Source organism: Embiotoca jacksoni, unplaced genomic scaffold, assembly GCF_022577435.1.
Source record: "Embiotoca jacksoni isolate LCO1_2020_lvr unplaced genomic scaffold, fEmbJac1.0.p SCAF_10, whole genome shotgun sequence".
NCBI classification, from domain to species: Eukaryota; Metazoa; Chordata; class Actinopteri; family Embiotocidae; genus Embiotoca; species Embiotoca jacksoni.
The window spans coordinates 6647506-6664676 of record NW_027185230.1 but is presented as its reverse complement, the minus strand read 5'-3'; the positions used below and the strand labels follow the sequence as shown (position 1 = coordinate 6664676).

The following is a 17171-nucleotide window of genomic DNA, read 5'->3' as shown; positions in this document are numbered from 1 at the left end:
AGATGATTAAAATAGTACAAGACACATTCATGGATTATTCCCGAATGTCAATATGAGAATCACAATAATAGGAGCATTCACAAGACCACAGATCTGAAGTATTGAATCTACCCTCATTTCAAAAATGAAGTTATTGCTTTCAGGCATTTAACACCGTGTCCAAGTCAGTTTTTAGTTGTCATTATGAATTGGTCCTCTCATAACAGAAAACCCGCATATATAAAAACACAACAAATTAAATGAACAACAATGAAATGAGTTTAAATTCATAGTTCTATTCAATTACTGTGCGTGCTGAATGTGTGTTGGTGTGCAGATGTTCCTCCCTTCTTATCGCTCTCCTTCACCTCGCTATAAACTCTCTCCTTCCCTCCCCTGTTCTCTGAGCTTTATAGGAGGAGGTGAATGATCATTACTGGAGCATGTCACGCCTGAATTTCCCGTGTCAGTAATGTTTACCGACTTTGTGCATCTGTGACTGTACAACCTTCTGTTTTTTTTGTTTTTTTTTTCACTTCCTATAAAATGTCAAGGACCTTCTATAAAACCCACACATGTACTTGAGCGAGAAAATGTATGTGTGAGCTCACAGCTGGCCTTGTGTTATTATGTGTGGGATTAGCATGACATTACCCATGAGGATGACGTATTATTCATTTGAACTGAAAAATGAATCACAACTGTATGTACTGTAGAAGTCGTTGAGATGGGTTTAGATTGCATATAACGTCCACTTTTTATCTGCAGCTTATTTGTTTTAAAGGTCCCATATTTGAAAGTTTTCCTGTTTTATTTGCAGCCTTGATATCCATAAAAATATATTTTTGTGGTTTTAAGGACCAAAAACAATCTCACGATAGCTCCTCCTATCTCCTCTCTATAGTTTCTTTCTGGACCTCTACCAAAAACGGGCTGTTTTTTGTCTGTGTCTTTAAATTACACTGATATCAGTGACCCCCTCCTCTGATCAGCTGACTCTTTCCTGAGTGACGAACACTCAGGCCAACCACGGGCTTTCTTCGGTCTTGTAGCTTGCTAACTGACTGGCTGACAGTGTTTTCTTCCAAATAAAACGTTGGACAGTGAACTGTGCTGAGGGCGGACATATGACATGAGAGTGAGTTTGTGGCATCACAAACTTACAGAAGTCCGAATGACAAAAAAACATTTGCTAATTTATACGGAAGACATTATAAATCTTGAATGCAGTTATTTCCCCATTTGCAAATAGTTATTGTGGAAAAAATTCGCAATGCAGCGATATTTGAAGTCAGAGACTTTGAGATGCACATAAATGGAATTATGGCCAAAATGTAGATATGCTTGAAGTGATGATAAAGAGATATGTTTTTTTATATAAATCTATGTTGAAAAGATAAAGAGAGGATGCCAGGCCGTGCAATGATTTAAAAAAAACATGAGAAGGATCTTAAAAGTGCGTTGACTTTAAACTAGAGATGTTCCTTTTATTTTGTCTTTGTCAGCACTAGACCGCAGCAGCTTCAAATCTGGAGTCGGTCCCCAGATCCAGGAGAAAGGTCACCTGCTGTTCTTTTGCAATCATGGCAGGTCAAAAGCTGAGCGCAGAATGTGGTACTTTTCCACTGGGATAATAAGAATTTAATTCAACTTGCATCATGATGGAAGCCTTTACATGGCAAAGCTCTTTTGAAGAATGCTTTTAACAGTTGGCTGTCCAGATTAAGCTTTGAAAAAGCACTGTCAGTCTTTTTCAAACTGGCACAAAAGCTGCTAATTAGCAGGAGATACTCCGTTCTCATTTCAGTCCACTCTTAGCGGGAGTAAGCGTCGTCTCCTCTCTCACCTGCAGCGACTCCCGGCTGAATGTGTGGAAGCTCTTTTCCCTGTCTGGTGTCAATAGGTCCGTGTTGTGTCTGAGTTCTTGCCAGCTTCAGAGGTCCCGTTTTCAAGCTCTGTGATGTGTGTAGAAACAGGCCACACACAAAACAAAAGTTCCATCCAAATCCCCAATTTACGGAACGACACATAGAAATGCATGCATTTCGATAAACAAGAAAACAGATACTCACATTTTCTGCGTGCATACCTTTAGGCAACGGAGCTGGAGCTGCATCAAAGCCTTCCTCTGCCTTCGGGGCCGCTTTTACAAGTCTAAGATGAAGAGAGACGGTAGGGAGATGGGAGAGAAATGAAGATGTAGTGATAACTCATGGTGATCAGCAGTGAGAAAAGTGTGAAGAGAAACAGGTTTTAAGAGATGGATAAGAAAGAAGATTAGAGGAGGAGAAAAAAATGGAGTGGTATAAACAATGCTGGCTGGGAAGCACAAAGGGAGGAAGCAGCAGACGAACATCCGTGTTTGTAGTTCTGTATATGTCTTTCTAAATAGAAAGGTCTTCTGTTCATAAAAAGAATTTAGAAAGCATGCCTGGTCCACAAGTTTCCATGATGTCAGAAAAGCTGATATGGACATTGATAAACATCTGTTCGTTCTGTTTAGCTGGTGTGACACATATTCTAGTGAGAAGCAGCAAGGTGCAATGATGATACTAAACAAGGCACAGGCAAGTTTGTTCCACAGGTAGAGAGAAATTCATTTTAATTTATATTATAAAATCATTTCTACACTGGCTTCCCGTCGAACAAAGAATTGACTTTAAAATCCTGCTGTTGGTTTATAAAGCACTGAATGGTTTAGGACCAAAATACATGTCTGATGAACCATCCCGACCCCTCAGGTCGTCTGGGACGGGTCTCCTTTCTGTTCCCGGAGTCAGGACTAAGCTTGGAGAAGCAGCGTTCAGTTTTTCTGCTCCACGTTATCTGGAACAAAGTCCCAGAAAGCTGCAGGTCTGCTGAGGCTCTCAGCTGCTTCAAATCAAGGGCGAAGACTTTTCTGTTTGCTGCTGCCTTCCACTGAACCAGATTCAAGGATGTTGATTCATTTCTTTCATTTCTCAGCATTTTACTACTGTATTTTATTTCTCAAACTGCACTGTAACTTGTTTAATGTTTTAATGACCGTTTTTAATGTTTTTAAATGTCCTTTTCTTTTGCCTGATGTTTTTTATGCGTTTAATGGTTTTATGTGAAGCACTTTGAATTGCCTTGTTGTTGAAATGTGCTTTACAAATAAACTTACCTTGCCTTGCCTTATATAGCGACAAATCACAACTCTATGTTATTTCAGGGCTCTTAGTAAAGTCCTTACAACAGAACTTTACAACATTATAAAAAAAGAACCCAAAAATTCCAACATGAGCGACTGGTAGGGGGAAAAAAAACTCCTTTTTGACAGGAAGAAAACCACCAACAAAACCAGGCTCAGAAGTGGGCGGCCGTCTGCCTCGCCCGGTTGGGGTGAGGGGAGAGCAGAGAGAGAAAAGAACAGCATAACCATCCAAGACAATGAACTGTTGGTGGGGCCAATAATCCCAGACCAGAGACATGCAGCTCCAGGACCAGGGATATATGCAAAAGAAAGGTGCTGTTGAAAGCCCCCTTACACAGCTAAAGTTAAATGATGTTGGCATGCTGCTCTCATTCTGGTTTATATATATATAACATTAGCTCAAAATATTCCACACACTGGGTATATGCTAGATTGACTACATTTAATTAAAACATCGTATTAGAGCTGACTTCAGCGTAAACAGGCAGAGCTTCACCCCTGACAAACTGTGTCAATATAAGATTTAATCATTGTTATTAATCAACCACACGTGGTAATCATGAAGGTAAACTCAAGCATATATTTTTCATTCAAAGCATTTCAGTCTGCTCCTTCATCAGCTGTCACTGATTCCCACCCTGGAACTGGAAACAGATGTCAAACACACAGCCTTGCTTCATTAGCATCATTCATTAAACAGCCTTAAACACACAGCGACGGAGTGAGCTGTCTTACCTTAAAAACACGTTTTTACTCTCGCAGTTTTCAGCACAGAACCTCCCAGCGTCCATAAAATCCAGATCTCCAAGCAGATCGCTGGAGCTAATAGCCCATTATGTGCTCTGAGCTGAGAGGCACATTTTCGTTTCGGGATAATGAACATTTTCCACTCATTACTTGTATGATACGTGCAGTTTTAGGCAGAAAAAAAAAAAAAAAACACTTTTCAGGTTGGTCTACTCATAAACTCTGTCAATTTGGGTTATTTTCCTCCCCTCACCTGCGTGCAAATCTTACTAATGATATCACTTGGAGACGTATTCATAATCTTGCTAATAAATTTCAGTTTGCTGTATTTTTAATAGAAAAAGTGTGTCTCTGTTGCTCGTTAGCCTCGAGGACAAAAACTCCGGGAACTTAACGTGAGGTCCGGCGTTGTGTTTTACCTCTGTTGCAACTGTACAAACCCTGTGTCCACTCTCCTCCCTCTCTCCGAAGGCTCGTCCTACTTCTTCAAGGGGAAGGAGTACTGGCGGGTGCCGGGCAGTGACATGGAGGTGGAGGCAGATTACCCCCGCCTCATCGCTAAGGACTGGCTGCTTTGCACCGAGATGCAGTCGGACTCTCCGGACACGGAGACCAAAAACACGGAGACGAGAGTCAACGTGCACCGTCACCCCGACCACGCGGAGAACGGATACGAGGTGTGCTCCTGCACCTCGGACACCGCCTCGCCTTTAGGCGCCCGCCTCTCCCCGTCTCCCGTCTGGCTGCTGCCACCTCTGTGGACGCTCTTGCTGGCCCTCCGCTCTGAACTGCTATGATGCTGAACCGAGGGACGAAGCTCTGAAGCCGGGTGAAGAAGAGAGACTCATTGGTGGAGGGCCAGCGGACACTCAGCCAAAACAAAAACTGGAACATTTCGTTCATATAAATATCGATTGGTATGTTTTTTTGCTATAATTTTGCTGTTATTTATTTCACATGCCATGTGATGATCATCTAAAGCGCCTTGCGTACCATTATCATATCTCAAACTAAGGTACACCTGGTAGGCGTCGATCCACCGACAATGACGTGCTCACACGCAGAGCCACAAGTTTTATCTCGTCCTTTTTTTGAATGGCTAAACCGCCTCGTCTTTGCTCGGAGGGCTACTTGAGTGAGACTGTTCAAGTGAAACCCAACAGTATTCAAACAGAGCCGATAGGAAGTACTTCTTTGTACAACAAGTTTACGGGAGGTGGGGGGGGGGGCAATCAAAAAGTTCAGAAACTCTTCCAGGAGTGCGGCACCGTTACGAGCACCGTGGCCTGGGGAGGCTATAGCCGTTGAGAGGAACGTATTCCATGTTGAGTCGCTTGATCAACGTCAGTATCTGAGTTGCACAACTTTTTGTGAGCATTGGTACCTATGCGTTTGCAGTCTTCACTCATTTGAACACGGAGCTCAAATGTTGCGTCAAACTCTTGACAATTGGCAGTGTGGACCCTTGAAATGCTTCAGAAAGCCTTCGGTAGTGAAGCAATGAGCTAAGCAAAGTGTGTTCAGTTGCAAGAAGTCGCTGCCCGAGCCTGAAAACGGCACGTCAGGTCGGGAGCCCAGCCGGGTGGGTTTTTTTTTGTTTCTTTTGACATTCGTGGGGTGGTGCGCTGTGAATTCATCCCCCAGAATCAAACTGTCAACGCCGAGTTCTGCAAAGACGTTCAGAGGCATCTGAGGGAAAACATTCAGCGCAAACGGACCCCGGGTTGTGGTGTGATGTCGCTTGGGTTCTCCAACATGACAACGTGCCGGCTCGCTGCGTTGGAAACGCACCGGTTTCTCACCTGCAAAAACACGATCGTAGCGCTCTGCTGGACTCTTTCTGTTCTCCCCGAGTTTGCACATTGCCATCGCCCACAAAAGAACATGTAACTAGGTTGCTGATCGTTGTTAATCCTCCCTCCTACTCCGTCCACGTCGTTGTGTTGCGCTCCTTCGGAACATTTTGATTGTTGCTCGTAAAGCGGTGATGAATTGTCTCGTTGAATGTAAGGAGATAAAAGATTGACACATGACACCTGAAAGGAACGGTAATAATTGACATTCAGAGAAATACAATAAGCTCTCTTGCCGAGACTTAGATGAGAGCATTAATACCATTCTTATATCTGTCCAGTCAACATAGGCCCTCAGCCAGCAATCAGTTAGCTTTGCTTAGCGTAAAGACCAGAAAAGGAGCGAAACAGTGAGCCAGTGTGTGCTGTTGTTCAGGTTTTGTTACCTTCAGAGAGTCGTATACGAGCATCAATCGTCTCTTCTGACTGTCAGCAAAAAGGAGAAAAAAAAAAAAAAAGTGTGTAAAACTGTTGCTTTTAATAGTGGCTGGCGAGCACAACTTCCTGCCTGGCTGCTGACTAACTGCGCCTCAGTATTCTTCACCAGTCTGCTGTTTCGGTTTAGGCCACAGTCACAAGGTCACAGTTATGGCCGTGGTTGGGATTTGGGTCCACCGGTCCCAGAGAAAGAAAACCAATTTTTTCAGAGCCTGATAGGAATACGTGTCTGGAAGACTCAAACCAGGGCAAATAATGACGTGCTGAAATAAAGATACCGTGGTTTGACAGTTGACTGACACTCTATCCAGTGAGACAGGGGGGGAGGGGGGGAAGCACCCTGGGATATAGCCTAAAGAGATAGTTAGACTTCCAGACGAATGGCCCCATGAAGACTCACGAATGGCGTGATGGATGCCGACGGGTAGATGAACGGCACTCAGCGTCGTAAACAGACAGGAAGGCGAACACCAACACATGACAGCTACTCGAAGAAAAGGGCACTCTGGGACGTTGGGAAATACGACAAATGAATGTTAGACAGAAAGTTCAAATCTAAGCCTCCGTCACTGTTCGCTTAACGCCATTGTCCTCGCTTAAATCCTTTACGTGGAACTCCCACGCTCTTTGAGGAAATGACGCTCGCGTGTCGACACAAACTCGTCATTTTCATCAGAGGCATTCCCTCGCCGTCATCAGAGGCAGTATTGGTTTGTTGTATTTTTTTTTTTATTTTTTTTTATAAATATGGATAGATTGTGAGTCCACATTGCTTCGATCAGATTAAGGCTCACGGCATCAATCCATGCTCCTGCCGGTGACGTCCTTCGCAGACCTCACAAGATAGCAACCAGATTTATCGTTGCTGATATATTTACCTACAGTTTCAGTATAGACAGATATATTTGAGTTGAAATGTTCCACTGCAAACCCAAGTGGACTGTGTATATTTCAAGCTGTGTTTTCTAATGTAAAATATTTTTGTATAAAAATTAAAAAAAAGAAACTGAACGACTCCCCTGACTGCCCTGTGGGAACATGAATTTGAACTGAGACAGATTATTTTTGAGTACTCTGTCTTGTGGCTGTGTGGGCCGGTGACGATTTAGCGTCACTTGAACAGGAGTCCGGGCTTGAAGGCAGATGAAGACACGACAGCTTGCGGACGCCGACTGGGAGCTGCTCTCCATCCCTCTGACGTTCTTAAGCATGTTTTCTCTTGTAGTGGTCAATGCTGTTCACCAGGAATGTTAACTACGTCGTGTCAATCACATCACGCACACTAACTCTCCGCTGTTTGAACAGATTTGCTGGCAGGGGAATATATATATCGTCAGGGAAGTGCGTCAGATGAGTGACGCCGCCTAATGCAGAAATGTTCAGATACTGGTAAGTTGGAAATCAAAGTTAAAAAAAAAAATGGTGGAAAGCTAATAAGACGAGACCTGGCACGTCGCGTACGATCAGAAAACCAACGATGATGATGCTGCACTAATTACTAATTACAATAATCAAATCCGCTCGGGTTACGGATGACCTCCACCGATACAGACCAGTTTCACAACAAAGCACGTAGTACACATTTCAATCCACTAGAGGGTATCGCGTCAGTGTCAGGTTTTGCCTCGGCGAGGCATAAAAAAGGTTCGCACAAGTACGGCTGATAGATTCGGCGCAGGGAGGAGAAGACGGACCGGTGTTTAAGTCAACACGGGCTTCTTTTAAGTAACGCAAGTAAATTATTCACACCGTATATTTAACTTGCGTGAGCTAGGTAACGTATGTAACGTTACCGCCGTAAAATTACTTACGCTTACCCAAAACCACGACCTTCTCCTCATTCTAAACAAGTCGTTTTTGTTGCCGAAACTTTTGCTGTCTCAATATTCACTCCTCTGCGAGGCAAACCACGATGCTGAAACGGTGCCATCTAGTGCACAGATGAGTGTATTACACACTTTGGGGTGATAACAAGTTAAACAATATATGCACAATCAAGCTGGGAAAATACTTTCAGAAAAGCATTAACCGTTATTTTATCCTATATCTATTATTTGTTTATTATTCTGTTTACAAGTGTGTTTTCTGTTCTGTGTCCCACCACTGCACACGCAAACAATTGCCATTATGTTTTGTTGTTTTAATTCTGTTCTGCTTCTCAATATATATATTATGAATTCTCGTCATTTATTATAATGTCTGTTCAAAATGAATGCATTGCTATTCCCTCTGCATCCCCCCTTTTGTCACGCCTTGCCGGCCGGGGTGTGACACCACTAGGAGCAGAAATTTTTCTTCCCTCCTCTTGACACACTCCAGTGGTGTTAATTAACTGGTGTGGCTCGGCGGCCACCAGGAGAGCATCTGCTCTCAGGAGCAAATGCAGCAGCAGGACGGGCCACTTTTCAGAAGTTTGTCCAGCTGATTCTAACTGAGCTGGGACCTAAGTGTTTGAGGGGTTTGCCAATACTGAAGGTATTTGATCAGGCAATTGTGATAAGTAATATTTTAATTTATTTATTTTTTTTAATAACTGAACTGTTAATTTTGAAGTTATTACTTTTTCCAAAATCCTTTTATTTTTATCAGCACTTCCACGTTTACTTTATTTAATTAATTCATCACAACCTGACTAGGTCTTTATAAGCAGCACAGTGAAACATTAACACTTCTCTGTCTCCAGAAGCCCCTCCGCTGCGACTGCTTCATGTTTGAGGACATGTTTGTTTCAGGTTTGATGTATGTGTTTATATGCATGTCATTAACTTTCTCTCTTCCCATAGTTTTGTGCTTTTTCTGCAGGTCTCTCTGATTCCGGAGCTGCATGTTTCTGAACCGACCAACCTGCCCAGGGCTTATTGTTTTGTTGTATGTCTATGCTGTTCTTTTCTCTTTCTGCTCTCCACTCAACCTAACTGGTCGAGGCAGATGACCGCCGTCCTCTGAGCCTGGTTCTGTTGGAAGTTTCTTCCTATTAAAAGGGAGTTTTCACTCCCTTCTGTTGCTACTGTGGGAACCGCTAAAGTGTTGTGTTCCTCTGAAATGTTCTAAAGTCTCGATCTTACTGCATCCAGAGATGACTTATACGATGTGATGACTGGTGCTATACAACTAAACTTGAATGGAAATGATCCCAACTAACTGTATCTAAAATAATAACACAAAATCATATATCAGGCAGGATGTTTTGCTTTTATCGGATGCTTCTCATTAGAACTTCATTAAGAAAATTAACCACAACGATCACATCATGTGACGAATGTGTGGATGGAACCATAAACAAAACAGTTTACATGATGAATTTTGAGTTTTACAAGAGGGAAGGCAGAAAAAAACACACTGACAGGTGGAAAGATTCTTAAACTGTTGTTTTAACATCCGGAGAAAGTCTATAACTGTGTTGGATTAATTACAAAAGAATCCTAAGTGTTCAAACAATGGAGGCTTGTCATTTGTTTTTGTCGAATGCCTGTGACCCCTTGGCAAGACAGACGTCAGACTCACAAACCTTGAGTACCGTAGTAAGTTGAAATGCAAAGCCAATAGCCTGTGTGGGAGAAGTCCTCTGTTTAACAGTGTGTGCATGTGATTATGTGTCCACACACCGAGGTACAGCAGTTCCCACAGTAGCTGCACTATGGAGAAGTGAGGCTGTCAAGAGCCTTGGCTCCTCGCTGATGCTGAGCAGCACCTCTCAGAAAAGGATCTGCAAGTGGAGCTGGTTCAAGCTTGCATGGTGAGACAATCATTTGGGCAGGCTTGTCAGACGAGGCTCTGGCAGGTCTCTGCTGTCACATTCCACAACAGGTCATATTGGATTCAACTCTTGCCCGCACAGGCCGGGGGAAACCTGGCAGGGAGGAAGGGTGCGCCCGTTCATTTTCCCCCAAAGTCGCCGGCAGAACCACCGCCTCCACTGTCGATGTCTGCTGTGACAAAGTGACAGCCCCGGACATGGGAGACTTCACCTTGTGTGTTGGACCAGTGATGCAAAAATAGACACAGAGTGTATGAAGCCACGCTCTCACGTTGCTACTCAAAGCACACACGCCTCACATCTGTAAGTAACCCTCTCAGAATACACCGTACATCATTTTTATAAGGTTTTGGTTTTGGCTTACAACTCAGTAATGACAGTAATTTTGTTATTCTGCCTCGGAGAGTATGTCATGTCGATGTTATGACACGCAGGTAGAGCGAGAGACAGAATTTTTTCAAAAGTGAGGCACAGGACAGTGAATGATGGAAGAGACCCTCCTGATTTTGCTGCACCGTCAGTCTGGACTTTCTCTGGTGACCACACCGACACGTTTCTTCAGGTGACAACCTCTGACAGCTTTAATCTAGATAAAACAGGAGCAAAGTCAAAGGTGACTCATTTAATACACTCAAAATTACCTCAGTCTACTGCTTTGCATAACAGGCAATTTAAAGTGTGCCGGTATGTGGACACCAGTTATATTCAAGATAATAATAATAATAACAACTTGTTTTCATTATAATTTGTTGTGTCTCTAGTTTTCTATTAAACCTACTGTGGAAACTGATACATGGCAATTTAAAGGTGATGAGCTTTTAAAAATGAATTTCAGACAGTGTTACTGGTAATTTGATCTGACCACATCTCTGACTCCTTCTTGAAAATTAGATAAATGAAATGTGATTTTGTCATGGCTGGGTTCCATTAAGTGTCCCTGACAGTGCCGAGACCCTACAACCAGCTCATCTAAAGAGAATGCAGCCGTGAATGTCATTAGTAATGCCTGTCCGTTGACTGTGAAGATTAGCCAAAGTGTGTATAGTTAAAAACAAAACAAAAAAGTCCACGATGAGCAGTTTTGAAAGCATTTATAAGTGCCCGTCGTGGCTTTCTCTGCTACCAGCAATTCACAGATGGGTAGTATGACACCGCTGAAGTCAACACTGATACAGTCAATGCCTTGTGTTTACAGCGGAACTCGGAGCCACTTGATGCTTTAGAAAAAGCTTTATATCCAGTCTATGAATACCAAAGTCTCCCCTGAGCCTCACGCTCCCCCAGTTGTAATAGAGTGTATTGAATTTCCCTCGGATTCTCGGTTTAATTATCTGGCATGACCTATTGGCGGGGATCACAAGCTTGAGTGCAGCGATGCAGTATGCAGACAAAACTGTTATGCTGATCAAGTCTTGTGCGTGCATTTTAGTGCTGAGATGTGTTTGAAAAAGCAGTGACCTTCACAGGAAGATTAGTAGGTATCCGTGTGCATGAGAGGGCTGAGGAGACGAGCAAGGCACCGTGCCACCCCACCGGATGTTAGCTAAGTGATGAGAGGCCTTGGAGGAGCTGGCTGTCCTCTGGCCCTCAACCAAAAGGGTGTAAAGTTTGTCATAACACATGGACAGTGGTTTTTTAATGAACAATGCGTGGAGCTCATAGCGTTTTACAACGAAGAATAAACAAGAAAATGTCGTTATAAGAGATGTGCAAATAATTAACGCCTTAAAAAATGTGTGGCTTCTTGTATTGGTTTGCCTGGTTTCAAGTGAACAACAGTCACTTGAATTGACAAGATGAACACACGCTCACGTACAGTCGCACCCGTGTTATTTAAACTGTGAAGAATTTACCCCGCCATAATAACAATACGCCTCATTGAAAGCCCCCCCCCCAACCTCGCCCCTCTAAATGTTTAACCTTGTGGGCTCCGCATTTAATCCCCAGAGGACGCATGTGGCAACAGGAAATATATCTCCATAGGCATGCCAACACAATGGGCCCATTTTATTATGATGCATGTTTAAGATGAATAATTATGAGTAAACTAAGGAGTCCAGTAGGAATGGTGGGTAAAAGGATATAACCAAAAATTTTATCAAAACTACAGACAATACTATATAATTGTATGTTTATGAGCTTTTTTTTTTTTTTGTGCATAATTTTCACGAGTTATTATCATAATGGTTGAGCACTGTCGAGCACCACATGTTTCCCCTCGCAATTGGAGTAGGAGAGACCGGGGCTAGTTGTCACACTTTTCACTCTCTCATATATCTTGGGAATGCATAAATCATATAGGTATGCATGATATACCAAATGGAAGAGGAAAGTCTCTGGTGTATTATCTGTGTTCAACACATTTTAAGATCGTACTTCAGAACTGAGTTATAAGGAGTCAAATAGCTGATGTGCACTTGTGTCAATTTGCCCCATCAGTGGGTAAGTTGTCACACTGGATATTGTAAGAAATAAACCTACGACAAATACAAATTCAAGATTTTTTTTTTTTTTTAATAACAGAAAGTCTGAACTAAAACAGCTAGGGAATCATCTCAAACACCCTTTAAACAGAACCATATCTGACTCGGACCGAAGGTCAGAAATGAAGTTCTAGCACACATAAGTTGTCTCGCTGGGGGACGACGACACACACACTCTTTAATAATTCCTGAACCTCCTTTTGTCCTATTTTCTTTCTTCCTTCCTTCTAAACATGCATGAACCCAATTATATGTTAAATATCATTAAACAATCCTTTGACTGCTCAAAGTAGACATTACTCAAAGTAGCTATCCCTATTTATTGAATTTTCTCTGATATTATAGGCAATGCCACATTTGGTACAATTTCCAACGAGTGACACATGTGACAATATGTCCCAAAATGTCCCCAAGACAACATGGCCCACACCGCCATGTTTGCTAACACTTGTTAAATCTCTGGTTAGCTTGGCACATGAAATCGGTAAAAGCCCCGGTCTCCCCTACATGCATTTTCATTCTTACATCTCCCTGACACAAACGTAATGCCTATTTTCATTTGACATTGATTAAATAAGTAACATTTTAGATTTTAAAATCAGTCACAATTGTACAAAGTTAACAAGTGTACACCTCTTTTGTGCAAATGTGTAATTATCAAAATATATCACTATCAGGTTGTTTTTAACGAATATGTGTATATGCACCATCTGACAGTTCTATCTGTTTAAAAAAAAAGGGTGCCGGAGGAAGACGCCGCAGGAAGTGAACATATCTGGTCAGATCCCTTTTCCCTCCAGCCACATAATATTGATAAATTGTAACCAAAATTATGTATTTCATCATTCAAAAGGAATTTTTTTTTTTTTTTTGCTTTTGCAGCTTCCCCGAAACACGCAGTCACTGATGGTGTCAAACAGATGGTGTCTACCACTTTCTGAGTTTATGTGCAGTGGTCGTATCATGTTCCACTGCCCTGCTACGAGGTCTCCTCTCTAACCGGAGTGAACACCTGAAGACCTTTGCGCCCATCACGAGTTCAAACTTAACGTGGGCCGGGAAGAATCAATCAATCACTCTGGAGGAGCCACCGAGCGGCTAAAATAATGAAAAGCGCAGCACACCCCTGCAGAGTGGACGCCTGCAATGGTGGCTTGCAGGGTCGCTCACAGCAAAATACACCGGCTGTCTTTCACAAGTCACGACGATTGGGGAGAGTAAAAGCAGAACTGCACGACACTGCGAATGCCTGACTTTTATTTATTTATTTTTTTTAGCACAGGGAAACTACCATGACTAATTAATGGACAGCATGCAGCAGTATTGTTGGAGAGAGCTGCAGCGGTATATCAGGCTGGTATTCCCATTAGCTGAGGAAGAGGAGCTCTGGTTTCAGGCTGACAGTGGGACAGGAAGCGGACAGAGCTTCGGGTTTTTCAGGGTAACGTTTCTGGTCTTTCCAGTGGGAGCCAAAACAACTGGAAAAAAAACACAAAACAAAAAAGTCTCCCTCTGACTAATGTGACCGTGCTTCTACATCTCAGCTTCTCTTTGGGTTTGTTTCCAGGTGTATTTCATTTCATAATAATGTCACCGAATGCATTTCCTGAGTGATTGTTTCCATAGATTATTCCACATTTTAGGAAAAATTCATATCCAGACTGTGAGATGAGATATATGTTTTTCTGTTCAGTTTTGCAGTCTTCTACTGCCCTCCTCTGGTAGTTACACAAACAGGTCAAATATTCATCCAGGAACTCATCCAAGTGTGTTTGGAGGCATTAGTCCACTGTAAACATCCACATTTCTTATAATGCAAGGAGGTAAATGAAAGCTTTGTTCCTGCTGCCATGTATACACTGAATCACTGACAATTTATTTGATATAAATGTATCCGATGGCTTTTTTTTTTTGGTTGTAATGTCAAAGTGTATTATGTACAGTTGAAACCAGAAGTTTACATACACTGTGCAAAAAGACACATAACACTTTTTTTCTCACTGTCTGAAGTTAAATCAGACTAAACCTCTCCTGTTTCAGGTCCGTTAGGATTACCAAAATTATTTAACTTTTGCTAAATGTCACAATTATGAGAAAGAGAATTTCTTAGAGAATTTTATATTACTTTCTTTGAGGTCAAAAGTTTACATACACCAAAAGTACTATGTCTTTAAACAACGTGGGCAAGCCCAGATTATGATGTCATGGCTTTTGAAGCTCCTGATAGGTTAACTGACAACATGTGAGTTAATTGACGGCACACCTGGGGATGTATTTTAAGGCCACACCTCAAACACTCTGCTTCCTTGTTTGAAATCATGGGAAAGTCAAAAGAAATCAGCCAAGAAATCAGGGAGAGAATCGTGGAGCTCCACAAGTCTGGTTCATCCTTGGGTGCAATTTCCAGATGCTTGAAGGTGCCACGTTCATCTGTGCAAACAATTATACGAAAGTATAAACATGGGAATGTCCAGCCATCACACCGCTCAGGAAGGAGATGGGCTCTGTGTCCCAGAGATGAACGTGTTTTGGTCCGACATGTGCAAATCAACCCCAGAACAAAAGCTAAAGACCTTGTGAAGATGATGGCTGAAGCTGGTAAGAAAGTGTCATTATCCACAGTAAAACGAGTCCTGCACCGACATGGGCTGAAAGGCTACTCAGCAAGAAGGAAGCCATTACTCCTAAAGAAACATAAAAAAGCCAGATTACAGTTTGCAAAAAGACACCAAGACAAAGACCTTAACTTCTGGAGACATTTCCTGTGGTCTAATGAAACTAAAGTGGAGCTGTTTGGCCATAATGACCACCGTTACATTTGGAGGAAAAAGGGGGAAGCTTGTAGACCTGAAAACACCATCCCAACTGTGAAGCATGGAGGTGGCAGCATCATGTTGTGGGGCTGTTTTGCTGCAGCAGGAACTGGAGCTCTTCATAAAATAGACGGCATCATGAAGAAAGAACATTACCTGGAAATATTAAGGCAACATCTCAGGACATCAGCCAGGAAGCTACAACTTGGGCGCAAATGGGTCTTCCAAATGGACAATGACCCTAAGCATACTGCCAAAATAGTTAAAAAGTGGCTTGAGGACAACAAAGTCAATGTCTTGGAGTGGCCATCACAAAGCCCTGACCTGAATCCCATCGAAAATTTGTGGGCAGATCTGAAAAGGCGTGTGCGAGCGAGGCGGCCAACAAACCTGACTCAGTTCCACCAGTTCTGTCAGGAGGAATGGGCCAGAATTCTAGCAGAGTACTGTAAGAAGCTTGTGGAAGGATACCCAAAACATTTGACCCAAGTCATGCAGTTCAAAGGCAATGCTACTGAATACTAAGGAACTGTATGTAAACTTTTGACCTTGAAGAAAGTAATGAAAAATTCTCTAAAATATTCTCTTTCTCATTATTGTGACATTTAGCAAAAGTTAAATAATTTTGGTAATCCTAACGGACCTGAAACAGGAGAGGTTTAGTCTGATTTAACTTCAGACAGTGAGAAAAAAAGTGTTATGTGTCTTTTTGCACAGTGTATGTAAACTTCTGGTTTTAACTGTACTTATCATCTGCACCTGTGGAAAGACTTTACTCTCAAGGACAATAAGCCATCTAATGTGATAACAAAGCACGCTGTAATTGTCAGAAATTCAATAGCTTATTCATCTAAATCAGAGGTGACCAAAGTCTTTCCTATGTAGGGCCAAAAATAAGTATGGATGAAGTTGCCGTGAGCCAAAAATAAATGTTTATGTTACGTGAAATCGTATATCATTAATATTTTACATATTTTCTTAGAAATGTAACACTCTCAATATGAAAAAAAATTCACAATAATTAAAACATTTAATCTGTATAACAGTATTTTTTTTTTTAATTTACAGAAGGTATTGTCAAAAATAGTCTTCTTGCTAAGTTTTTCCAACTTTTCTTTTTTCTAGTTATGACTTCCTCAATCTCTCCTTGACTGACAGCACAAAGTCAGTCACATAGGACGCTAACATCACATGCAGGAGAGAATACCATCATTCTTTGTGGATAAAATTTGGGCCAATGTCATTTAATAGGGAAGCTGTACATTGCTGTAAAACTCATAGGTGATAATGCACTTTTTAGCTGCATAGTCATTGTGTTTTTACAGCAGGTAAAGAATGAGGAGAATAAGATTGAGTTTGTCAAATGCAATGGTGGGCCAAAACAAAGAAGGAGCAGGCCAACTTGGGCTGCAGGCCCTACATTTGGCTGCTCTGTTCTAAATAGAAATCAGATTTCTTACATTATAATTGTTATTAAAATGTTGAACATTTAATTCTTAAGACCCTCAGTTGTGAGTGTTCATGCATCTATGAGTGGACCGAGGCACAGTGAGGTATGTCACTCGATCAGATGAAAATAATGAAATTAAAATAGTTATAGAAATTGCATGTGATCCAGTTCAGAATAGAGTTACATCACCACTATTGTCATAAATGATGAAAAGATGATGGCACTCAGCCAAATGGGAAGAGAAATCCAAAGTAGGTTGAAGGTGATATGAAGGTAATGTGTATGCGTGCCAGTTAAATGTGTCTACTGTGAGGTTTACATTATTTGCCTTCGGTTGGTTTTCAACAGATAGTGATCCCGTCACATTGTTTCTTCAGAGAGTCACCATCCTCCATGTGAGCCTGGACGTCTCTTTTACAGGGCCTCTTTTTATTTGTCATCATTCACTCTTCACCCAGAACCTAAACAAACCTTTA

At 41.9% G+C, this 17171-nt stretch overlaps 1 protein-coding gene across 1 annotated transcript in view; it reads left to right on the top strand.

Annotated features, from left to right (window-relative positions):
- mmp17a (matrix metallopeptidase 17a) overlaps positions 1 to 5121 on the top strand; it is an 81041-nt gene extending 75920 nt beyond the window's left edge. The window contains exon 10 of the mRNA XM_069163009.1: positions 4373 to 5121. Coding sequence (XP_069019110.1) covers positions 4373 to 4698 — 326 coding nt within the window. The 3' untranslated portion in view covers positions 4699 to 5121. The remainder of the gene's footprint in view (positions 1 to 4372) is intronic.
- Positions 5122 to 17171: the final 12050 nt, after the last annotated feature.